Raw genomic sequence first — 26,957 nt, forward strand, 5'->3', positions numbered from 1 at the left:
TCTTGTCAATTATTAACTGAATTTCCTCCTGAAACTGAGTAAACCAGCAGAGTTGGTGTAATACAAGCTGCACGCAGGATGGGATATAAAAGCTGGATTTTTCTATTTTTATATGTTGCTTCGGGAGAAATCCTTGCAGAAGGTAAAAGTATTTTGAGATTTGTTCTGTACCCGAAAAGCCTGGAAATTTGCTAAACTTGTGTTTTAATTGAAGTGGTTGTTGACTCATATGTAGTATATCTTAACTCTTATTCAATATTTACTGGGTAATTCACGTGTTTCTTATGTCTCCTGATCCATTATCCAACTCTGTAAATATGTTGCAGAAAGAGACTTGAAATGTATATACCAGGGGGTCCTCAAACTTTTTAAACAGAGGGCCAGGTCACAATCCCTCAAACTGTTGGAGGGCCAGATTATAATTTGAAATAAACATGAATAAATTCCTATGCATACGACACATATCTTTTTTTTTTTTTTTGGTCATGTCAGGGGCAACTTGAGAAACTGCAAGTCACTTCTGGTGTGAGAGAATTGGTCGTCTGCAAAGACGTTGCCCAGGGGACACCCGGATAATTTGATGTTTTTATCATCCTTTTGGGAAGCTTCTCTCATGTCTCCGCATGAGAAGCTGGAGTTGATAGAGGGAGCTCATCCACCTCTCCCTGGATTCGAACCTGCGACCTGTCAGTCTTCAGTCCTGGCGGCACAGGGGTTTAACCGACTGTGCCACCGAGGGCTCCGGCACATATCTTATTTGTAGTGCAAAAACACTTAAAAACAATACAATAATTAAAATGAAGAACAATTTTAGCAAATATGAACTTATTAGTATTTCAAAGGGAAGTGTGGGCCTGCTTTTGGCAGATGAAATAGGATTGTTGTTGTTGTTGTCGTGTGCTTTCAAGTTGTTTCAGACCCTGAGCGAGACCTTGGAGGGCCATATCTGGCCCCTGAGCCTTAGTTTGGGGACCCTGGTATATACAATGCATCCAACAAAGTGGAACATAATCTATGACGTTCAGGCTATTATAATTCTATCTTAAAGATGTCGCATTACTCTTGTTCTGGTATTGATATTGGGATATTTCCCATAATGTTTTCTGGATTTTTAATGATTTGTATGTTTAATAGAAAAATGGGTAACCCTCCAGCAGGGGCGGCTCAACCCATTACGCAAAGTAAGCATTTGCAGTATAGTTGATGTTGCCCAGGGGCGCTCTTGGAGGGAAATAGATCTTGACACATGCGAGTTGTAGTTACTGGGATGTATAGTTCACCTACAATCAAAGAGCATTTTGAACTCCACCAATGATGGAACTGAACCAAATATGGCACACAGAACTCCCACGACGAACGGAAAATATATATCAGTGATTGGTTTGCGGTGGGGGGAATACTGTTTGCTTACCGTTGAAAATTACCTAGGGCCGCTTCTGCCCTAGGTTAGCCAGTGTCTTCCTACTTTTCCTTCCTTTATTTTGGAGCATTTAGACACAACATTTAAGCAACAAATGCTTCCCTAACTCTTGTAGTTCAGTTCAATGCATGACCTAGCTGAATATATCTAACTACAAATTATCTAACTACTAGTTGTCCCCTGCCATGCATTGCTCGGCTCCCTTTCCCGATCCCCCGGTGCTCCACCCGCCTCCTCTCCTCTCCCCAATCTGCGGGTGGGCCAAGGGGCGGAGCTGCTGCGCCTGGCCCGCTTCGGGTCCGGAGGCGTGTCTGAAGACCCCAGCGTGCACACCAAAAGTCGCCTCTTCTCCTGACTTTCTCTTCAGCCATTGGGACCAAGAGAGAGAGAGAGAGGGCCGAAGAGCCCCTCCAGCTGGAGGTATCTCCCACCTCCGCTCCCTCCTTTGTTTTTGCGCCTACCTTCAGGAAAGGTGGGCATCTCCACCTCTGTCTCTGTCTCTCTCTCTCTTGGTCCCAATGGCGGAGGAGAAAGTCAGGAGAAGAGGTGACTTTTGGTGCACACGCCGGGGTCTTCAGGCATGCCTCCGGACCCAAAGCGTGCCAGGCAAGGGAGCAAATGCGGCAAGTGTAGTTACTGGGATGTATAGTTCACCTACAATCAAAGAGCATTCTGAACTCCACCAATGATGGAATTGAACCAAATATGGCACACAGAACTCCCACGACAAACAGAAAATATATATCAATGATTGGTTGGGGGGGTGGGTGGGTGCCAAAATACTGTTTGCTTACCATTGAAAATTACCTAGGGCCGCCTCTTTGTCAGGAGGGCTTTGATTAGATTTTCTTGCCCTGGTGAAGGGAGTTGGACTGGATGGCCTTAAGTATTTTCTGTTGGTCATGGGGGTTCTGTGTGGGAAGTTTGCCCCAATTCTGTCATTTGTGGGGTTCAGAAGGCTCTTTGATTGTAGGTGAAGTATAAATCCCAGTAACTACAACTCCCAAATGTTGAGGTCTATTTCCCCCAAACTCCATCTGGGTTCATTTTTGGGCATATGGAATATTTGTGCCAATTTTGGTCCAGATCCATCATTGTTTGAGTCGACAGTGCTCTCTGGATGTAGGTGAACTACAACTTCCAAACTCAAGGTCAATGCCCACCAAACCCTTCTAGTGTTTTCTGTTGGTCATGGGAGTCCTGTGTGTCACCTTTGTTTCAATTCCATCATTGGTGGAGTTCAGAATGCTCTTTGATTGTAGGTGAACTATAAATCCCAAGAACTACAACTCCCAAATGACAAAATAAAAAAATTGAGTGAAGGACATACATTGGGTTGTTAGGTGTCTTGTGTCCAAATTTGGTGTCAATTCGTCTAGTGGTTTTTGAGTTCTGTTAATATCACAAACGAACATTACATTTTTATTTATATAGATAATGTAACTATTTCAAGAAAAAACACTATTGACCAGCTACACATCTTCATTTCAAATCATCCCATACTGCAGAAAATTAATATGTGCTATTTAACCTTGTAGTATTAATGGATGAAAATAGAAATGTTATCTCTTAAGAACAAATAAAGGTTGTAGCCTTGAAGCAAGATTGCTATCTTAGAAATATACATTTTAAAAACATTTCTCTTTGGCCGGTCTTCGCAAGATACCAGATTCTTCCATATTTCTCTTTCCCCATCCCTCCTTTCAATGTAAATTTGACACCCTTTAGGATTTATCGAAGTATGTGTGTCCTCAGAGCTTGTTTTCAAAGCAGATACTGAAGTAGGTGAAGGGTTTGTTTACAATGCAAAGGTATGTTTACAATGCATAAGATAATCTACAAAGAAAGTTAAAAGATTGCCTCTTCTATAGAGTTTTCTCAGGGTACTGCTTGGCCATTGCTAAAAATAAAATGATATTGCAGATATGATGTTATTTACATCTGGAGCAAGTATAGGAAATTATTTTGCAGAGGAAAAAAAACGTTTCCCAGTTAGTTTTCAACACTGTAAGGGTTGCATTTTAGTAACACGTAGGAGTAGTATTCAAACCACACAAACTTTCCCAAGAAAACACAGAAATTTTAGCAAACCTTTTAAGTGACAGCTTCTGGTCATGTTTTCTTTTTGTTTGCTTTTCTAATATAGTCAGGTTTTGGAATCCTCTCTCTTACTAATAGTTATTGATTATGTGTTGTTGAAGGCTTTCATGGCAGTATCACTGGGTTTATATTTTAGAGAAATATTTCTAATTGACTATAACTCATTTTTTTCCCTAGAGGAGCTCTGTGACTTGCCCAACATAGAAAATGGAAGAATTGCTCCATATTATTACAGTTTTAGAAATTATTACTTTCCGATGAAGCAAGGTGAAAAGCTTTCTTATTCATGTTTGGCTGGTTATGCAACAGAGAGCGGTGGTCAAGTTGGAAGTATAAACTGCACATTAAGAGGCTGGACACCAGTCCCTAAATGCTATAGTAAGTCCATGTTATTGTCTAAGAGGATTTTTCAGAATTCAAGACAATACAGGGAAACCCACAGATAATATGTACCTTTCATATGATAAGGTCACCTTAAGGCTGCCATAGATCGGAAATGCCTTGGAGACATACAGAAATGAGCAGATGAAAACCATGTAAGAGACCAAATTTTGAGCAAGTTGTTTTCATACTATTTTACTTTCCTTAATTTGGCAGGTAATACAGCAATTTAGAACATCAAAGCCAGGTTTCCCAGTCATGTAAGAGTACTTTTGGTAGAAAAGGGTATAATAACATTTGCATATAATATTTGTGGGCACCAGCAAGTGGTGTACACAACAACTACATATATAGTTTTGATAAGTACAGGGAGAGCTAACTATTGTAGCTGGCTTCTCATTTCATCTGCAGATACTAATGTGAACTGTTTGTCCACATTAAAATCTGCAGATGAAATAAGAAGCCAGCTATAATAGTTATATAGAAAACCTGAAGATTAAAATGATCCCACTTGAGTAAGAAAAAAGAAGACTAAGAAGGGACATGTGTTTACACAGAACGCAAAAGGCTACTTCCAAAAAGTAGTTCATTCTGATACCTCATTGACTCCATCTACACTGCCATTTAAAATCCAGATTATCAGATTTGAACTGGATTATATGACAGTGTGGACTAATATAATCTGGATTTTATATGGCAGTGTAGATAGGACCATTTTTATGCTTGAGAGGTAACCTGCAATGTTTAAAAAAATAAGTCACTGTGTTACTTTTGATATTGCTCCTTGTTTTTTATTACTTTTCTTTGTTTTTTGAATGGAAAAAAATCTATTTATAAACCATGAAAAATGACATTAAACTCCTGCCCCAAAATAAAAGTCAAAATTTCTCAAAGCTTCCCTTCAACAAGTAACATTACATCAACAAAGTATGTTTTAGAAACTGTTCTTTGTTGTGATGTGACTCTTGAAATGCAACGTAGTTACTTTTGAAGTGTATTAGGGTCCTGAAGAAGTAACTCAGTTAAACTTATAACTTCCAAATACAGTGCAACTCTCATCATACATAATACTATGTGACAAAATTTGAAAAAAAAATCTGTTCCTGGTTTGAAAGTATTATTTCCTGTTTAATTGTGTCTTACTTGCTTTGAAGGTAGTTGTTATACTCCAGAAATGTCATTTTTGTGACTGCCACAAACTATATTGAATTGGTTGAGATTTGATGAGATATTCATTCATTCATTCATTTACTGTATTTGCATATTGTCTTTCTCAGCCTTTTGGTGACTCAAGGCAGCAAGTCAATACACATAATATCAAAATGCATGTAAAAATATTAAATACAATATAAAACCACAACAGAAACAATAAGCAACAGCCAGGGGACAAGTGTTTTCTCCTCTTAGCTGGCTTGGGGCGGGGGGGGGGGGGGGGAGTAGCAGGGTTTCCTCCTTCTCCTCCTGAGGTGGCAGGCAGATGTAGTAAGCACAGCCAGGAGACAGGTGTTTTTAAAGACTCCTCCTCAGCCCCCTTTCACCTCTTAGCTGGCTTGGAGGCGGGAGGAGAAGAGAAGCAGCAGGATTTCTCCTCCTCCTGAGGTGGCAGGCAGATGTAGTAAGCAATAGCCAGGAGACAGGTGTTTTTAAAGTCTGCTCCTCATTCCCCTTTCTCCTCTTAGCTGGTTTGGGATGGAGGGAGAAGCAGCAGAACTTCCTCCTCCTCCTCCTGAGGTGGCAGGCAGATGTAGTAAGCACAGCCAGGAGACAGGTGTTTTTAAAGTCTTCTCCTCAGTCCCCTTTTTCCTCTTAGCTGGCTTGGGGCGGGGGGAAAAGCAGCAGTATTTCCTCCTTCTCCTCCTAAGGTGGCAGGCAGATGTAGTAAGCACAGTCAGGAGACAGGTGTTTTTAAAGTCTCCTCCTCAGTCCCCTTTCTCCTCTTAGCTGGTTTGGGATGGAGGGAGAAGCAGCAGGACTTCCTCCTCCTCCTTCTGAGGTGGCAGGCAGATGTAGTAAGCACAGACAGGACACAGATGTTTTTAATGTCTCCTCTTTGGTTCCCTTTCTCCTCTTAGCTGGTTTGGGATGGAGGGAGAAGCAGCAGGACTTCCTCCTCCTCCTTCTGAGATGGCAGGCAGATGTAGTAAGCACAGACAGGACACAGGTGTTTTTAATGTCTCCTCTTCGGTCCCCTTTTCCTCTTAGCTGGCTTGGGGTGGGGGGAAAAGCAGCAGGGTTTCCTCCTTCTCCTCCTGAGGTGGCAGGCAGATGTAGTAAGCACAGCCAGGACACAGGTGTTTTTAAAGTCTCCTCCTCAGTCCCCTTTTTCCTCTTAGCTGGCTTGGGGTGGGGGGAAAAGCAGCAGTATTTCCTCCTTCTCCTCCTGAGGTGGCAGGCAGATGTAGTAAGCAACAGCCAGGAGACAGGTGCTTTCAAAGTCTCCTCCTCGGTCCCCTTTTTCCTCTTAGCTGGCTTGGGGTGGGGGGAAAAGCAGCAGGATTTCCTCCTTCTCCTCCTGAGGTGGCAGGCAGATGTAGTAAGCACAGCCAAGAGGTGTTTTTAAAGACTCCTCCTCAGTCCCCTTTCTCCTCTCAGCTGGCTTGGGGGGGGGGGGGAGAGAAGCAGCAGGATTTCTTCTCCTCCTGAGGTGGCAGGCAGATGTAGTAAGCAACAGCCAGGAGACAGGTGCTTTCAAAGTCTCCTCCTCAGTCCCCTTTCTCCTCTTAGCTGGCTTGGGGTGGGGGTGGGGAGAAGCAGCGGGACTTCCTCCTTCTCCTCCTGAGGTGCTGCGAGATGTCCCACAAAAACAAAGTTTTTGCCAGTTTAATAAACTTTCACCATGTTATTATGATAGAACCAATTAGGAAATGACATTTATAACCTGGGAACAAAAACCTTGTTAAATGGTTTCTCCTCTATTTAAGATTATATATTTTGTGAAGCCATGCATACTGTTCTTTTATTGTTCTTAATGTTATTTGTATCCTAGCTTTCCTTGCAAACTGGAACTTATGACAGAATTTGTACAGTTATTTCAGTATCATCATGCAAATGGGTAAAATGCTTCTTTGGGGGAAAGGATTGGATAAATGACTTGGTATGTTTCTTCTACGAGGGTTGAATGAAAAGTAATGCCTCCACCTTCGTTACTTGGGTTTGGATGGGAATATTTTAATAAATCAAATGCAGAAATAATCCTTAGAATGTGCTCTTTAAGTACCACTATTCACTTTTCCACATAATCACCAGAGAATTGGATACATTTCTCCCAAAGATGAACATGTTTTCTGAAGCCGTCATGGAAGAAGTCGACACTCTGTTTCCGCAACCAGTGTCTCACAGTTCTCTCAACGTTTTCATCAGAAGCATAATGATGCCCCCATAGATCTCCTTTCATTATCAGGAACAGATGGAAGTCTGAGGGTGCTAAATCTGGACTGTATGGAGGATGTCGTATGGTGGTGAGAGCCAGTCTCTGAAGTTTCAAGTCTGTGCACTTTCATTTCAGATGTCAGCATCCTGAGTACCCATTGTGCACAGATCTTCCAATAGCCAAGCAAAGTAATAATACGATCAACACGTTCTTGTGAAATGCCAATTATGCTTGAGTGATACGACGATTGTCCTGAATCAATCTGTCAACCTTTTGCTTGTGAAACTCAGTGGTTTCTGTCACAGGACGTCCAACTCTTTGTTTGTCACGCAAGTCAGATGCTCTCACCTCAACATCTTTAAACTCACTCACCCAATGATGTACAGTACTCACATCAACACAGTCACCATAAACAGCTTGCATTCTCTGATGAATCTCCTTTGGGGTGACACCTTCTGCTGTCAAGAATTCAATGACTGCACATTGCTTAAGTCGCATTGACCGGCCGTCTGCACAGGATTCCATACTTCGCACTTTAACAACATAACCTTTCAATTCTAAGGCTTCCCGCCAAAATGGAACTGTAGAGGAGAGTCTACTGAATAAGCCAGTACCTGCCGCATACCAGTACTGCCATCTATTGAGGAGTTATGAAATAACTCAATAGGTGGAGGCATTACTTTTCATTCAATCCTCGTATCTATGAGTGTCTCTGTTGTATAAGAAGTTCTTGCTTCTTGGCAGAGGGTTGGACTGGGTGGCCCATGAGGTCTCTTCCAACTCTATGATTCTATGATTCTAAGTTGGCAAATGGCAAATGGATAATAATATTTTCCCTTTTTTTATTCAATATGTGCAATTGATTAGAAAAATGTGTGAAACCTCCCTTGACTAATGGTGTTTTCTCTGATGCAAAACTGTCCTATGCAATATGGGAGAGCCTGCAGTTCACTTGTGATTCGGGTTATTGGACTCCCGAAGGCGGCAAGGATAAAACTATGCAGTGCCTTCAAGACGGATGGTCAAGCCAGCCACAATGCATTAAAGAAACTGGTATGGTTTTAGGTACCACTCTTCATTAAAATTATGAATAAGATTTGTGATTTTGTTTTTACAGGTACTGAGGAACTTCAAATGTACTTGCTGGTTATTTGGAAGAGATAGTTCCATAGATTTCAGAGTGTTGACCAGCAAACTTTGGCTATTTGTAGTCAATCTGAAAGCATGTATTCAGGAAGGGGGAAAGTCTAGTTTTGAAAACTGAATTCCAAGAAAATCTTTTGAACTCCTGATTTGTCTTGGAAATACTAATATTGTCCTGTGGCTTTTAAAATATGGTTTATATATCTGTGGAATGTCCAGGGTGGGAGAAAGAACTCTTGTCTGCTGGAGGCAGATGTGAACGTTGCAATTGGCCACCTCAGAAAACTGGGGAATTCCAGACATGAAACAATCAGGGCCAGCTAACACCTCCCAACAAAGGGTCCCCCCAGGCAGGAAACAGCCAGGCTTTGAAGCTGCAAGGCCATTCAATGCTAATCAAGATGGCCAATTACAACATTCATACTTGCCTCAAGCAAACAAGAGTTCTTTTTCCCACCCTGGACATTCCACATCTGAGGATGCATGCCATAGATGACATTGAAGCGTCAGGAGAGAATGCTTCTAGAACATGGCCATACAGCACAGCAACCTAGTGATTCTGGCCATGAAAGTCTTTGACAGCACATTAAATAGGCAGCTTTTTGTTTCTATGTATCTCAGAACTGCCACAGGAGGGAGCTGCTGCATTGCAGCGTACTGCACATCAACAAAATCAGTGCTACAGCCAGGAATAAGAGAATGCAAATGTACCAACTGCTGGGTTCTGAAGGGTCAATCATAAATGAGTATTGTAAACAAACCCAATTTAATTTATTTACAGTATTTATATTTATTTATTTACAGTATTTATATATTTAAGTCCATAACATGTATCCAATGACCGAAAAGTTCCAAGAATCAAGTGAGCTACCAATGTAATATTGATTGTAGAATCAGTCTTTCATTTAAAGTAAACGGCAAAGCCCCAAATTAAAGAAATCTATCTATACACATAATAAAAGTGAAAATCTGTATGTGGTACAGGTGTCTGTTCACACAGACAACCTCCAGCCTCCACAAATAGGCTATTGTCCACATGCTTGTGTATTTCAATGGCTTCTCTGTGTAATTGTTAGTGGTTAGTGGTGGTTGTTAGAGTGGTCCAGCATTGCTGTGGTCTCGACACAGCATATTATTCGAGAACACAGAAATGCTGGATCACTCCAACAACCACCATGTCAGACTACACAGAGAAGCCATTGAAATACACAAGCATGTGGACAATTTCAACAGAAAAGAGGAAGCTATGAAAATGAACAAAATCTGGCTACCAGTATTTAAAAACTCTAAAATTACAACAGCAAAACAAAAGAGAGGAACCAAACAAGGACATCTAATCACTAGGGCTGGGCGGTTTCGTTTCGTAATTTTGTAATTTGTTAAAAAAATTCGTTATTTTTTTTTGTTACGAAGCGATAACGAACCATTCAGGAGCATCTTAAAAACGAAGCGAATTTTTCAATTCGTTTAGTAATTCCTTCGTATTTGTTTCGTATTTGTTTTGAAATCGTTTCGAAATCATTTCGTTATTATTTCCGCATGTCTGGGGCAAGTTTTATAGCTGTTGTTTGTTTAATCAGTGAAAAAAATTTATAAATATCACACCAACAGTCAACAACAGAGGGAGAGGGAAGCTTCAGAAGTTCCCCCTGTCCCATATGGAGGTTTTTTAGCATATTGCGCGGTCGCGTCCGCCATTAACGAATCGATTCGTATTCGTTTCGTATTCGTTTCGTAATTTTACGAAATTTCGTAAATATCGAACTTTTTTAAAGAAAAATTTCTGAATTCTTTTAAATATCGAAACGCAAAAACCCCCAAAAAACGAATCGAGTTTAGAAACAAATTTTTCCGTGGTTGCCCAGCCCTACTAATCACCTCTCAACAAAAGATTGCTCCAGGCACTGCCAGGCAATTAAATGCTAATCAAGGTGGTCAGTTGAAACATTCACACCTAGCTCCAGCAGACAAGAGTCCTTTGTCTCATCCTGGTCATTCCACAGATATATAAACCCTTTTTCCTAGTTCCAAGAGACCTCACTACCTCTGAGGATGCTTGCCATAGATGCAGACGAAACGTCAGGAGAAATGCCTCTAGAACATGGCCATATAGCCCGAAAAAACCTACAACAACCCATGCAATTGTTTGCTATTTTTTTTATCTCCCTGGGTCTTTTGCTCACTATCTTCTCTTTCACAGAATACATTCAGCCACTTCTGTCTTTTTTTTAAAGCAACTTGTTCAGCACCAGACCTCCTCCATGGACACTACCATACAGTCCAGAGACATTTTAGTCTTAATGAAAAACTGAAATACAGCTGTGATGAAGGATATCTTACTACTGGAGGCAACTCAACAGAGGAGGTGCAGTGTCTTCCACAAGGCTGGTCCCATTCTCCCATGTGTATCAGTAGGTCGATGTACACATTTTTCATTTTTGACTGTCCTGTCTTGTCTTGTTTGGTCTTTGTTTTGGTTGAATGAAGCAAAGATTGTATTACCCACCTAATATATATATTAGGGCTGGGCGGTTTTGTTTCGTTAATTCGTAATTCGTAAATAATTCGTTAATTTTTTCAATTACAAAACGATAACGAACCATTCTGGAGCAATTATTTAAAAAAACGAATTTTCAAAAACGTTTTGTAAATGCTTCGTATTTCGATATTGTATTCGTTTTGTTATTGTTTTGAGGTCGTTTCGTTATTATTTCCGCATGTCTGGGCCAGTTTTATGGTTTAATTAGTGAAAAAAAATTATAATATCACACCAACAGTCAACAACAGAGGGAGAGGGAAGCTTCAGAAGGTTTTGGAGGTTTTTTAGCGTATTTTGCGGTCGCGTCCGCCATTAACGAATCTATTCGTTATTGTTTCGGAAATCGATTCGTTAATTTTTTACCATTTACGAAATTTCGTAAATATCGAACTTTTTAAAAGGAAAATTTTGTAATTATTTTAAATATCGAAACAAAAAAACCCCCCAAATACAAATCGATTTTAGAAACAAATTTTTCCGTTGTTACCCAGGCCTAATATATATATTAGGGTTGGTTGATCCAAGTCGTAAGTTTCTTAAATTGTAATGAAATCGTAAATAAATTACCTTTTGAAGCGATATTGACGCGTTTTGGCAACCCGGAAGTGTTTTTGCCATATCGAAGTTGTGTCCGCCATCTTCCTTACGACTTCCGCCAGTGAATCGTAAATGCTGGGGGTGAGGCCTCCAAGGAGAGCTGTGCTTGGCCATGCCCACCTCTCCCTTCTGCATGGAAGCTCGTGGCAAGGGAAGGAAGGGAAACTGAGATTTTAATGGTTCTGGAGGGAGAGAGGTGCACCTTCCATTAATGAAACAAAAGAAACAATTCGTATTTCCTGGTATTTCCGATCTTTTTTCAAGAAAATTTCGGAAATAATTTCAAAATCGAACCGCCAGCACCCCCTATATACAAAACGAGTTTAGAACCATTTTTTTCTTGATCAACCAAGCCTAATATATATATATATATATATATATATATATATATATATATATATATATAGAACACTTCATTGTTTCTTATGCTTGCGTCACATTCCTTTTCAGAATTGGGATGTTCATTTGTAAATCCTATACAGCACATAAGACTTCATCCCAGGAAAGGGAGATATGAAGAAGGAGATGTTGTTCAATTTTTCTGCGTGGAAGGCTATTATTTAAAAGGAGCAGAATTAATTCAGTGCTATTACTTTGGCTGGTACCCACAACCTCCAGTATGCGAAGGTAATTCCTTTGCAGTCATTATGAAGCCAAGACTGGGAGGTTTCACTAGAATTTCTCTCTCTTCCCAATAATCCCAAACCGATTTCATCAAGTTACTGTAAATTAGTGAATAATTTCCAAATTATTTTATTTGTCGTGTCAGGAGTGACTTGAGAAACTGCAAGTCGCTTCTGGTGTGAGAGAATTGGCCGCCTGCAAGGACGTTGCCCAGGGGATGCCCGGATGATTTGATGTTTTTAAAATCCTTTTGGGAGGCTTCTCTCATGTCCCCTTTGCATGAAGAGCTGGAGCTGATAGAGGGAGCTCATCCGCCTCTCCCCGGATTCGAACCTGCGACCTGTCGGTCTTCAGTCTTGCCGGCACAGGGCTTTAACCCACTGCGCCACCGGGGGCTCCTTTCCAAATCAATTTCCAAATGATTGTATGATAAAGATCACACAACCAACCAGAACGTGCTTCTCCTCTTTCTTTTTTACCAGAAATAAGGAATAAGTGTCCTCCTCCACCTCAACCACCTAATGTGAAATTATTAGACAATTTAAGAACCTACCACCATGGAGATATACTGCATTTGGAGTGTGAGCAACCATTTGAAATGAGAGGAGCTGCAGAAATTCGGTGTGAGGATGGCAAGTGGACTTCACCACCCAAATGTAGTGGTCAGTTACCTAATAACACATCTGAGATTAAAAGGTGGCATATTTCAATTTGGTATGGATTTTCTTTCAAAATTACGATTGGAACGCACATTTCGATGCATTTAAATGGCCAAGAGCTACTGTATATGTTTAAGCAAAATAAATTTTAGTCAAAAAGAATAGACCTAAATTTAAAATGGTTAGAATCTTCAATATTTATGGAATGTGTATTAAAGGAATAGAGAAGATTTAGTTTTATTAATAACTTTGTAAAAGAACTCCTCATACCCCAATAAACCTTACCTTCTTTGTTCTTTCTTTTTGACATATCCAATAACAAATTTATTAACCCCAAATTACTTTACTTCCTTCCCTTCCCCTCTTTCCCCAACCATCGCTCTTTTAGTATGAATTTTATTTTTAATTTTATTCAGAAATATTTAATAAATGTTATTTGGGAAAACTAAAACATTGACCCCAAAAGTGGGTCTAAAGGACAATGTAAATACTGGGTTGTTGTAGGTTTTTCCAGGCTATACGGCCATGGTCTAGAGGCATTTTCTCCTGACGTTTCGCCTGCATCTATGGCAAGCATCCTCAGATGTAGTGAGGTCCTCTAGCCTCTGTTTAAAATCCTCCAAAGAAGAAGCCTCCATCACACTCTGGGGCAGAGAGTTCCACTGCTGAACAGCTCTCACAGTCAGGAAGTTCTTCCTAATGTTCAGATGGAATCCCCTTTCTTGTAATTTGAAGCCAGTGTTTCGAGTCCTAGTCTCCAGGGCAGCAGAAAACAAGCTTGTTCACCCCTCCATATGACGTCCTCTCATATACTTATACATGGCTATCATGTCTCCTCTCAGCCTTCTTTTCTTCAGGCTAAACATGCCCAGCTCTTTAAGCCTCTCCTCATAGGGCTTGTTCTTCAGACCCTTGATCATTTTAGTTGCCCTCCTCTGGACACATTCCAGCTTGTCAAGATCTTCCTTCAATTGTGGTGCCCAGAATTGGGCACAGTATTCCATATGTGGTCTGACCAAGGCAGAATAGAGGGGTAGCATAACTTCCCTGGATCTAGACACTAGACTCCTATTGATGCAGACCAAAATCCCATTGGCTTTTTTTGCCAATCACATTGTTGGCTCATGTTTAACTTCTTGTCCACAAGGACTCCAAGATCTTTCACACATACTGCTCTCAAGCCAGGCATTGTCCCCAATTCTGTATCTTTGCATTTGATGGTGGGAAAACCTCTGTGGATGCATTTTATTGTAGATAATGTAGTTCATTGTAGCCCCTATCCATTTAAGGAAGTGGTCCACCCTAATATTAGAATTTAGAAAAATCAAATCACTCAAGTACCACTATTTCTTTAATATGAGAACTTTATATTTTCCAGCAAACGGAGAAAGACAGTAGGAACTATCTTCATTAGCTTCATTTGTATCCAGGAAATTTATGGTAGTGAAACTGAAATTATCCCAGCAATTTTGCAGAATCTTATAAGATTTATTCTTAATGCATTTCCCAAAATAAAGGAATGATGCGTAAAAATGCAAAAAAGCACTCAACTGGTCAGTAGCATTTATATGATTACGTGATAAAATAACATGAATATCACTAGATAATGTTTGTTTTTCTTTCTTCCCCTCAGAGGTGGACAGGACAGCAAGTATGGATGGTCGTCACAATCTTGCAAATGATGGGAGCTGCAGTTCCCCTCCTATGGTTGAAAACAGTGTCATAACTAACACAGTTGATCCAATGTTGACGAGCTACAGAAGTGGTTCCTTAGTGGAATACAGTTGTTTCCAATTGCATCTGATGAAAGGACCTAATACAGTTCACTGCATTCAGGGAAGTTGGACAAACCCTCCAATTTGTTTAAGTAAGTCTTAGGTGCCCATCTACACTGTCCTTTTAGTACAGTTTCAAGTGAGTAATGAAGAAAGGGGTTTCACTGTGCAGGTGATTAGATAGGAAATCTTGGAACCAGTTTGAGGCTCAAGCATAACTACACAAACCACGAATCACTGATGCACATTAAGAGCTTTCTTTCATAAACTCTTGTGGCAGATTGTTGCCTGGCTACTTCAGTCTGAAGTTAACTTCGAACTGCATTAAATGGTTAATGCAGATGAGGCTTTAGAAAAAATTAAAACATCAGATCCCCTTTTAGGAGGAGATGGTGCTGTAACTGAAGGGTTGCCAGAAATCAGGAGATTAAGTCCTCATTCAAAGATGAACAACAATGATCAGGAATTTGAACTTGTGCATCTAGTAGATTCAGCAATCACATAGGACATCTCGTAACCGTCTTCTCCATTCAGATGAGATATATTGCAATTCTGTTTAAACTATTAGCAACCATTTTAAATTTAGGTTCTTGTAGGTTTTTTCGGGCTATAGGGCCATGTTTTAGAGGCATTTCTCCTGACGTTTCGCCTGCATCTATGGCAAGCATCCTCAGAGGTAGTGAGGTCTGTTGGAACAGACCTCACTACCTCTGAGGATGCTTGCCATAGATGCAGGCGAAACATCAGGAGAAATGCCTCTAGAACATGGCCCTATAGCCCGAAAAAACCTACAAGAACCTAGAGATTCCAGCCATGAAAGCCTTCGACAATACATTTTAAATTTTGCAGTAAATTATCATACGCAGGTTTATGGATATCATTGTCCACTGCTGTTTTTTTGAAGCCCACTAAGTATAGTGAGCGTCAACTGTTAAAGCAGTTACTCCGCTCAATGTGATGGGAAGCTTTCCATCGGAGTGGAAATCATCTATCGGACAGATGGCAAGCTATTCAACCTCAGCAGACTGAAAGCCAAAACCAAGGTTACAACAACATCTGTTATAGAACTCCAGTATGCTGATGACAACGTCATCTGTGCGCATTCAGAAGAAGATCTACAAGCCACTCTAAACACCTTTGCAGAAGCATACGAGAAGCTCGGCCTGTCATTGAACATTGAAAAAACTAAGGTGCTGTTTCCGCAGACACCAGCCAACCCTTCTCCAATGCCAGTGATACAGCTTAATGGTGTAACATTAGAAACATTAGCCACCTCTTCACCAAAGTCAACATCGACACCGAAATACAACACCACCTGATCTCTGCGAGCGCAGCATTTTTCCGAATGAAGCAGAGAGTGTTTGAGGACCGGGACATCCATAGGGATACCAAGGTGCTTGTTTATAGAGCTATTGTCCTCCCAACCCTGCTCTATGCCTGTGAGAAGTGGACTGTCTACAGGCGTCACATGCAATTCCTGGAACGATTCCATCAGCGCTGCCTCCGGAAAATCCTGCAAACAGACAAACGTCAGTGTGCTGGAAGAAGCAAAGACCACCAGCATTGAAGCGATGGTCCTCCGCCATCAACTCCGCTGGACCGGCCACGTAGTCCGGATGCCCGACCACCGTCTCCCAAAGCAGTTGCTCTACTCCAAACTTGAGAACGGAAAAACAGAATGTTGGTGGACAGGAAAAGAGATTTAAAGATGGGCTCAAAGCCAACCTTAAAAACTCTGGCATAGACACTGAGAACTGGGAAGCCCTCACCCTTGACCGAGTTAAATAATACTATCTTCATGACTGAACAATTGTAATAAGTATAGCAAGAGTAGTAAACTGTTCCTGGGTCAGGGGAGGGGATGTGGTGGTGGTGGGATAGGGAAAAAATACTTGTATTTTGACTGCTGAATTTTGAAGATTGTATGTTTCTATGTATGTGTTAGGCCTGGGTAACAACGGAAAAATTTGTTTCTAAAATCGATTTGTATTTGGGGTTTTTTTTGTTTCGATATTTAAAATAATTACAAAATTTTCCCTTAAAAAAGTTCGGTATTTACGAAATTTCGTAAATGTGAAAAAAATTACAAAACATTAACGAATCGATTTCCGAAACAATAACGAATCGATTCGTTAATGGCGGACGCGATCGCGAAATACGCTAAAAAACCTCCAAAAACTTCTGAAGCTTCCCTCTCCCTCTGTTGTTGACTGTTGGTGTGATATTATAATTTTTTTTCACTAATTAAACAAAAAACTTGCCCCAGACATGCGGAAATAATAACGAAACGACCTCAGAACAATAACGAAACAAATACAATAACGAAATACGAAGCATTTACAAAACGTGTTTAAAAATTCGTTTTTTAAAAAAATTGCTCCAGAATGGTTCGTTATCGTTTTGTAATTGAAAAAAATAACGAATTATTAACGAATTACGAATTAACGAAACGAAACCGCCCAGCCCTAGTATGTGTGTGTGTCTATTTTATATATATTTACAAAAAACTAATGTGGGAAGGTTAAGGGCCATGAGTCATTGTAGCCCCTTGTTATCCTATGTAGCAGTTCTCAGAGCAGTATTGATGAACAACATGCTTTGTTTCGACATGTAAATAATGTTGCATACAATACAATACACTTATGGCAGCACAGAATGAAAAGTTGTTGTTGAGTGCCTTAAAATAGCTTCAAATCATTGGCGTCCCTAAGGCAAATCTATCATGGAGTTTTCTTGGCAAGATTTATTCCAAAGAGTTTTTCCATTGTATTCCTGTAAGGCTACAAGAGTGTGATTTGCCCAAGGTCATTCAGTGAGTTTCAATGACTGAGTGGCAATTCAAACTGTGGCCATAGTCATAGTCCATAGTCCATAGAGTCATAGTTCAAGCCACTCCATTACTTAATTATTGATCTTTCTTTTTCAGAACCATGTTTGATTAATGATGAAACCTTTGGCAATTACAATATAGAAATGAAATGGAGGTTGGAAGGAGAACTGTATTTCTTACATGGTAATATTATTGAATTCATGTGTAAACCAGGATATGTTCTTCCCTTAAGAACCAGGGAATCCCAGTTGATGGTACAGTGCAAAGATGGAGAACTGAAGTATCCTGAGTGTATTTTGAAAGGTAAAATATTCTGTTCGTCAGACGTTTCAGTGGAGTTCTACAATTAGAAGAGTTAACTCTTAATATATTGGTCAGATAATGTTTAGTATAGCTAATAGGCCTGCGCGATCAATGAAAAAAATGTTGCTAAATTAGAGGTGGTGGCAAATCATTTCTAAAATATCATAAGGGGTCCAAATAGTAACTATAACAATATAACATTTTTTCATTACTTTTTCATTAAGTAATTGTTCCAATGGGGAAACTTTATGGGCTCCTTTCTTCCTTATTGTTAAAGATATCAGCATTAAACTTGCTATAACTGTAGAACACATTTATCACTATTATTATTATTATTATTATTATTATTATTATTATTATTATTATCATCTTTATTTGTACTTTGCTAGCATCTCCCGAAGGACTCGATGCGGCTTACAAAGGCCAAGGCCACAATTTATTTATTTATTTATCGTGTCATCAGCAACCATTGTATTACAATTCTAACAGAGCAAAACAAACACAGAGATTAAAAAGAAAAGGAAAAAAAAAAGAAAAAAAACGCACAGGTTTTGCAAATTTGGTATTTGGTTAAATGTCCTTTGACCAGTATCTGGCCACTTGGAGTGCCTCTGGGGTTGCCGCAAAAAGGTCCTCCATTGTGCATGTGGCAGGGCTCAGGGTGCGTTGCAGCAGGTGGTCAGTGGTTTGTTCTTCTCCGCACTCGCATGCCGAGGATTCCACCCTGTAGCCCCATTTCTTAAGATTGGCTCTGCATCTCGTGGTGCCAGAGCGCAGTCTGTTCAGCGCCTTCCAAGTCGCCCAGTCCTCTGTGTGCCCAGGGGGGAGTCTCTCATCTGGTATCACCCATGAATTGAGGTGCTGGGTTTGGGCCTGCCACTTTTGGACTCTCGCTTGCTGGGGTGTTCCAGCGAGTGGCTCTGTAGATCTAAGAAAACTATGTCTTGATTTAAGTCGTTGACGTGCTGGCTGATACCCAAACAGGGGATGAGCTGGAGATGTCTCTGCCTTGGTCCTTTCACTATTGGCTGCTACTTCCCGGCGGATGTCAGGTGGTGCAATACCGGCTAAGCAATGTAATTTCTCCAGTGGTGTGGGGCGCAGACACCCTGTGATAATGCGGCATGTCTCATTAAGAGCCACATCTACTGTTTTAGTGTGGTGAGATGTGTTCCACACTGGGCATGCATACTCAGCAGCAGAGTAGCATAGCGCAAGGGCAGATGTCTTCACTGTGTCTGGTTGTGATCCCCAGGTTGTGCCAGTCAGCTTTTGTATGTCGTTGTTTCTAGCGCCCACTTTTTGTTTGATGTTCAGGCAGTGCTTCTTGTAGGTCAGAGCACGGTCCAAAGTGACTCCCAGGTATTTGGGTGTGCTGCAATGCTACAGTGGGATTCCTTCCCAGGTGATCCTCAGAGCTTGGGATGCTTGTCTGTTCTTAAGGTGAAAGGCACATGTCTGTCTTTTAGATGGATTAGGGATCAGTTGGTTTTCCCTGTAATAGGCAGTAAGTGCACCTAGAGCTTCGGAGAGCTGTGGCCTTCTGTTCTTTGAGATGGTAGAACAGAAGGCCACAATAAAACAACAATATAACAATTACATATAAACCAAAAGCAAATCAAAAACATTAAAGCAATAACAGTAAACAGTAAAAACAGCACACCATGACACAATAAAACTAAGCCGGGCAAATGTACCGTTACTTCACCCCTTCATCTTTCAGAATGCTTCACTCATCCACTGATTTTTGCATACTTTTTAAAATGTTTACAAACAACATTTTTTTAAAAAAACTACAGAAGTTATCTGCTTGATTTTGTCTACAAGGACACAAGGTAACCAGGGTATAATTCCCCCCAAGTTTCAGAAAGATTCGCATATCTCCTAATTTTTGGGAATTTTAAAATTTTTGAAAAAAACTTTTTTTTTAAAAAAAAAGCCACAACTGCTATCTCCTTTCAATGTTTCTATATAACACACAACATATATCAGCGGTCCTCAAACTTTTTAAACAGAGAGCCAAATCACAGTCCCTCAAACTGTTGAAGGCCCGATTATAATTTGAAAAAAAAATGACTGAATTCCTATGCACACTGCACATATCTTATTTGTAATGCAAAAACACTTAAAAACAATACAATAATTAAAATGAAGAACAATTTTAACAAATATAAACTTATTAGTATTTCAATGGGAAGTCTGGGCCTGCTTTTGGCTGATGAGATAGGATTGTTGTTGTTGTTGTGTGCTTTCAAGTCATTTCAGATTTAGCTTGACCCTGAGTGAGGGCCGGGTAAACGACCTTGGAGGGTCATATCCGCCCCCCGGGAGGTAGTTTGAGGACCCCTGACATATATCACAGAACTTAAATTTAGGGATTTTCCTCCCAGTCAGCACAGATTTCCTAGCAATCTTTGCAGATTCAATAATTTATTGGAACTCTGCTGCTACGGATGGAGAATAGCTCTCCCTTACTCCATTGGAGCTTTCTGATATGAGCGAAATTCTGGGGAATGTAGTTTAGGCCACAGGGGTTCTCACCTTCCCAAACTACATTTCCCAGAATTCTCAGTCTCCCTCCCAGCTCACTTGCCCTCCCAATGGCAACAGCAAGCTTAATTTAAAGAGGAACAGCCTCTTTGGCTTCACACCACTGGTACAGTTTGCTGTTCGTGCTGAAAATGAAACTGAATTTGGGAGATTTACAAGGTTTACTGAACTGTCATAAAAAGTCATAGGTGAAGGGTTTTGATTCTTACATTTTTTGCATCGGCACTCCTGACATTTCTTAATATCGCTTTGTATGTATGAATCTTATGAAATACTATGACAAATGAGATATAAATGACTTTTCTTTTGCATAGTCCTAATTGCTAATATAAATTTGTAGAGATATATAATATAAATGATGTAGAGAATCGGTGGAATGATCCACTTTGCCTCCCCTTTAAGTATGGAGCCCGCCGGCTGCCATTACACAACACACTACTACTTCCGGTAGGTCCCCATGCTTAAAGGGGAGGCAAAGTGGAGCATGCTGCTGATTCTTCCCCTGCGTGATGACGTGGCTCTCCCACAAGCATCATCAGTCTTTAGGAGAAGCCTGAAAACGTGGTTGTTCCAGTGTGCCTTCCCAGAATAAGGAAACTCCCAGCAATATGCCCCTAAATGCACTTTTTAGTGATCTAGAATTGTCTACATGCTCTTTCCCTCTCCAAAATTTCTACCCTGTGTATATGTCACCTGGTCACGCCCAGCATTATTTTTTTAAATTTTTAGTTAGTACATTGGCCCTGCCATAGGTTTTTAAATGTCGCTGTGTTATTGTTAATGTTCATAATGTTCTGTTTATGAGTGTATTTATTGTTTGTATTACTATTGCTATTGTTTTTGTTGTTGTATTGTGGGCTCGGCCTCATGTAAGTCACACCGAGTACCTTGGGGAGATGGTAGTGGGGTACAAATAAAGTATTATTATTATTATCATTACCATTATCATTATCATCATCATCCTATCTAAAAGCATGGAAGGCTTCCCCTGTTGCCTTGGGTTGATGGGAAAAGCCGGATGGTCAATGCTTCTCTCCATGGAATTGCCCTGCTAATAAGTGGGGTGAGGCTCACCAACGTATGGGTTCCCCATACCCCCCCCCCCCCACAGCAGTCACCAGATTTGCCACAATATGGCCAGTGTGAAGAGGTCATGCATGAAAAGATGTCATATTGAAGATATAGCCAGCTAGTTTTCTGTTACTCATGAAACTAATAATAATAATAATAATAATAATAATAATAATAATAATCTTTATTTATACCCCACCACTGACTCCCATAGGGACTCGGGGCAGCTTACAAAATAACACACAGTGGGATTCATTGGTACATTTATGGAGTAATGAATCCAAACTAAAGAAATTGCAATTTTACCTAAACGTTAGGAAGAATTTCCCCATTGTAAGAGCTGTTTGGTAGTGTGGCAGAGTCTCCTTCTTTGGAGGGTCTTAAACAGAAGCTGGATGGCCACCTGTTGTAAGTGTTTTGATGGTGCATTCCTGTAAAGTAGGGGGCTGAACTGGATGGCCCTTATGGACTCTTCCAACTCTGTGTTTCTATGACTCTATGAATCTAAGATAATTTCATCTCATCTCTTTTTATTGTATTTTTACCTTTTCTGTAGGCAAAAATGAAAACTGTGGCTCTCCTCCTTCCATAGAAAATGGAGTTGTGATAGGCTTACCAACAACGAACTATATCCCAGGTTCTTCAGTAGAATACAATTGCCATGAATATCATTTTTTGCAAGGGTCAAGAACAGTGTTCTGTTCAAGAGGCCAGTGGACTACTCCACCCAGTTGCATAGGTATTATCTAGTGTTGTTAAGTTTTGTTAAAGAACTATCAGTGCTAATGTGGTTCATTGCGTTTTCTAATTCAGGCCATTATCTAATTACATGGTGTGCTGGTACGGCTGTACCAGGAGCTCCAACTTTATTTCTTTCTGTTAAAGTTTGCAGTTATAAGGTAGGCCTCCTGTCCATCTTAATTAAGCTTTGGTTCCGCCCCTTGTTCAGGCTTCTGGGAAGGAAAGGAGCCATTTTGGGCAGTTTCACACAAGGTAGCTAAGTTATAGGATGTAGACCAGCTCGTCCCGTAGAAAAGCTTCCTTTCTTAAGAGCATCCAGGAAAAAAGAACATCCGGGGATACAGAAACAGAAATTCCAGGGAAAAGGTCCCAAAAGCTCTGGCTGAGAGCTCACAGCCTCTCAGCCTCACAGCATCAGAGGGAAACAGCCCTGAAGTTTTCTAAGAATTCTCGAAGGCACTACAGTGTACAGCACTACAGATCCACGGAACTCCAGCTGAAATATCTTCAAGCCTCGGCTGGTAGGTCTACTCGATACCCAGACGCATTTGGAATCGGTAGTAGGACTCACACCGATGAGGCATAGATAGAAATCAGCCTGGGAGAGGTTAAAAAGGGTTTTTCCTACAAAGAAAGTTCAGTTAATCAAAGTCAGGTACCAGTCCATTGAGGACTAGACTAAGAAAGCCCTTGAAGTGTTGTTTGTTCCATAATAAAGATTTTGTTGTATCATGAAAGACTCTAAAGACCATCACTTCAGGAAAATCCCTGAGAACCTCTCTTTGAGGCGCCCCTGGCTTCCCGCTGGGCTTAAGTATACGTCCTATAGAAAAGTACAGCTATTACAGGCCCAGCGCGTGACAGAACATATTGTATAAGTATTATTATCGTTTGCAACCAATCAGCAATCTTTCGTCTAACCATGTAATGAAACTGAACCTGTAAATGATCGATGATTGTAATATATTAATTGTATCCTCTTTAAAGATATTAGCATTAGGGAGGTTTACTGCTAAATTGAATGCTATTATCAGCAATAATAACATTTCATTTATTTTTTAAGAACCATGTACCTTATCAAATGAAGAGATGGCAAACCATAATTTGGATCTGAGATGGAGTTTTGACAACAGGCCTTATTTTCTGCATGGAGAATTTGTTGAGTTTATATGCAAACGTTTCCACTTGAGATCACCATCAACTTCAGAAGCTGATTTCAGAGTAAAGTGTCAGAATGGGCAACTGCTGTATCCACATTGCATTGGAATAAGAGGGTAATGTAGTAAATCATTTGCAAAGAATGGAAAGTAACTTCAGAGACATCATACTTTCATGTTACTAAAGTTTCACTAACAATGTAACTGATGAGCAAATCATTATAATGGTATGCTTTTTAGCCCATCCCTTGTATCTGTAGTATGGAAGCAATTCAGACATTGACTGCAGGGGGGCACTGTTTATACCACTTCAGATACACATCTAGATTAACATGGGTTTGCATCTAAAGGCCCTTTTACATCTCCCAATTATAGCCATTGCAGACAGGCATGTAGCCCGGGGGGGGGGGGGGGGGCTTGAGGGGCTTCAGCCCCCCCCCCCCCAAATTCTCATGGTGGTTCGCGAAAAGGCCTTACTGGTGCATTATTTAAACTGTTATGTTTATTCATATCATGATCTGATCACCATACTCAATATATCCCATATACATTGGGGTATTGAGGTAACGATACCAAAGGTTTGCTAGGGTAGACCCTCTTTCACTCAGACTCAGTCCCCGCCCCGGAAACAAACTCAGCCCCCCCTGAATCGAAATCCTGGCTATGGACCTGATTGCAGAGGCCTATGAAATTCTGGGATTTACATTCTTGAGTAGGTGTTTAACACCCTATAGACTCAAAAAACACCAATCTTGGAAATTTAGCAGGGTCAGCTCTGTTGGTATAATACAACACAGCCTGTAGTTGCTTGAAGGCATGTATTATTTGTCATTGGAATGCTATTATTATTATTATTATTATTATTATTATTATTATTATTAGATCACTTTGCTGGCTGTTGTATTGGATCACACGTCGGACACTTCCCAAGTGTCTAAGACTGAGTGATGTATGGGCAAGTAATGCGTGCAGATCCCAGTAAGATGGCCTTTTGCAGCTGGCAGATGGTAATTTTGCCAGTGCTGATTGTGTTTAAGTGCAGGCTGGGGTCTTTAGGCACTGCACCCAGTGTGCCGATCACCACTGGGACCACCTTGACTGGCTTGTGCCAGAGTCTTTGCAGTTCGATTTTTAAATCCTCATATCGTGTCAGCTTTTCCAGTTGTTTCTCTTCAATCCTTCTGTCACCTGGGATTACAACATCGATAATACATACTTTGTTTTTTAACACAATCGTGAGGTCAGGAGTATTGTGCTCCAAAACTCTGTCCATCTGAATTCGGAAGTCCCAGATGATGATGATGATTATTTAGAGGAAGGAAGTGGCAAAATTATACCTGAGCATTCCTATGAAATTCATGGAGCTGCCATAAGTCAACAGGTGACTTGAAGGCAAGCTAGTGTGTTTGCAAACATGTGCACACACACACACATGTTTACAAGTTTCAACATGAGCTCTCCTCTAGTGTCTCACCAAACTATATTTCCCAGGATTCCATAGAATTCTGTCATTGCAATTAAAAAGGAAGCGTAGGACTATAATTGTGTAGTGCAAATGGGGCCTTAAGAAGTGAATTTTTATAAGAAAACACTTTAAAATACCCTAAATTATTGGTCAGTTTTAATGAGAATAAAGCCTGTGTATCAATTGTTGAATTATGCATTATCAACGCATAGTAACATCCAATTGATTCTATGGGTTTACTCCAGTTGGAACTGGCTATAAGATTCAAAACTTACAACCTTGTCACATGGCCCTTTTGAGCCGTGTCATTTCACCAGCAAAAGTGAAAGCGTGTGGGGTGGCTCATGGTGCTCCCGCGTGCCCCCCCCCCATCTCATGGAGGGATAGCTGAATGGTGCGGTTCATCTTTGTACTCAAACTTAAGTTTTGGAAGTAATGTCTGTTTGTCTGGATTGTCTTTTCTTAGGATGACATTTGATGTATTTTGCTATTTTTAGGTGATAAAACTATGGAGAAAATGATGCCTGGATGACTCTTTCAATTGCAAGATGGTTGCCAATATGAATTTTGGCTCGGGTATTGACTGTCACAGGGTACTTTGGTCAACCAAGATGTCTGGGATAGCTGAACACCTCAATTTAAAACATCATTTGAATATTCTTTTGAAAGTACAAACTCACCGTCTATTTGCTGTAATAAAGGGGACATTTTGTTGCCTTACATTTCCTAAATGGCAGATTTGTGAAATTTATATTAGTCTTCATTAGCAAAGGTATTTAGTAAGGAGACATATCAGCTGACACTCAACATTACAAAAAAAAAAATCCAGCTAATCCCATTTTTCCAATTCTGTGGGTATGGATTCATGTGAACAGATAAAATCACCAGCCCATTTTATCTACTCTTTTCATTTCAAATTAATGCTAGGATCATCTTAAATAATGAAATGCCAGGTGTGTCTCACCTCTCCATACATACCGCTTCCTACTAAATAATCTTACTTTTTACAGTACTACGACAATTCAGTATTTTAAAAGCTTTAAAGTGTTTTTCAAGACTGCTGAAAGAATTAGCCAAATGTACCATATTTTTGGAAAATATGTCAGTTCCTCAATAAGGTGTGTTTCATCTTTTCATGTTGTTGTTTATTAGTTCAGTCGCTTCTGACTCGTCATGACCTCATGAACCATCCCACGCCAGAGCTCTCTGTTGGCCATCACCACCCCAGCTCCTTCAGGGTCAAGCCAGTCACTTCAAGGATGCCATCCATCCATCTTGCTCTTGGTCGGCCCCTCTTCCTTTTTCCCTCCATTTTCCCCAGCATCATTGTCTTCTATAAGCTTTCCTGTCTTCTCATTTTGTGGCCAAAATACTTCATCTTTACCTCTAATATCCTTCCCTCCAATGAACAGTCAGGCTGTCACGCTTTATCTCACAATTCAGCAGCAGATCAGTTGCACAACTTCAGTACTTTCCAGTAGCTTCTTCCTGCACAGTATTTTCAGTCAACTGCCCCCACAGACTGCAGTCACTCTGGAACTCTTTACAGACACTTGAGCGCATGCCTGGCTATTGTCAGTTTTACCATTGTCCCCCCCTCCCAATCTAGATGACACTACAAACTTACCACAGCACACGGTTATATCTTGTCTTAGCAGACAGGTTCCTTTAATCAGTTACACAGAGCCTTCGGCAAACAGCATCACAGCACAAGGAGAGAAAGAATACACTATACATGACTTTCTTATATACAATTCTGTATATTTACACATAGCAATCTCTGATTGGTTCCCAACTCATTGACTTAACTCAAACCCAGGATTGCATCATTAACACTCATTTGGACCAGGCCAAAACACATTCCCCAAATGATGTCCTATATACAGTTAATGCATGACTCAGCATTTCCAATAGAAGCCTATTAGCAGTGCATGACTCAGCTATATTACATTACAATACATTGTAATTTCCTGAAGTATGAACTGGTTGGATCTTCTCGTAGTCCAAGGCACTCTCAGAATTTTCCTCCAACACCACAGTTCAAAAGCATCTCTCTTCATTCTCTCAACCTTCCCTATGGTCCAGCTCTCACATCTGTAGGTGACTACAGGGAATACTATTGCTTTTACTATGCGGATCTTCATTGCTAATGTTATGTCTCTACTCTTCACTATTTTATTGAGATTGGTCATTGCTCTCCTACCAAGAAGTAAACATCTTCTGATTTACTGG

At 40.5% G+C, this 26,957-nt stretch overlaps 1 protein-coding gene across 1 annotated transcript; it reads left to right on the top strand.

The window, feature by feature from the left end:
- Nucleotides 1-13: 13 nt before the first annotated feature.
- On the top strand, nt 14-25,447 carry LOC132774437 (coagulation factor XIII B chain). Its single transcript, XM_060774555.2, has 11 exons — nt 14-142; nt 3,698-3,898; nt 8,139-8,324; nt 10,649-10,825; nt 12,001-12,177; nt 12,657-12,836; nt 14,467-14,700; nt 17,535-17,741; nt 21,919-22,101; nt 23,167-23,377; nt 25,223-25,447. The coding sequence occupies exons 1-11, from the start codon at nt 79-81 to the stop codon at nt 25,224-25,226; spliced, it is 1,824 nt and encodes a 607-aa protein (XP_060630538.2). The 5' UTR covers nt 14-78; the 3' UTR covers nt 25,227-25,447.
- The last annotated feature ends 1,510 nt before the right edge of the window (nt 25,448-26,957 follow it).

The sequence above is a fragment of the Anolis sagrei genome, chromosome 4, assembly GCF_037176765.1.
Source record: "Anolis sagrei isolate rAnoSag1 chromosome 4, rAnoSag1.mat, whole genome shotgun sequence".
Taxonomy (NCBI): Eukaryota; Metazoa; Chordata; class Lepidosauria; order Squamata; family Dactyloidae; genus Anolis; species Anolis sagrei.

Coding starts and splice junctions, on each gene's coding strand:
- LOC132774437 (XM_060774555.2), top strand. CDS start 79: ATGGGATATAAAAGCTGGATTTTTCTATTTTTATATGTTGCTTCGGGA. Junction 3,899..8,138: donor ACCAGTCCCTAAATGCTATA/GTAAGTCCATGT, acceptor GCAATTGATTAG/AAAAATGTGTGAAACCTCCC. Junction 22,102..23,166: donor TACTCCACCCAGTTGCATAG/GTATTATCTAGT, acceptor TTATTTTTTAAG/AACCATGTACCTTATCAAAT.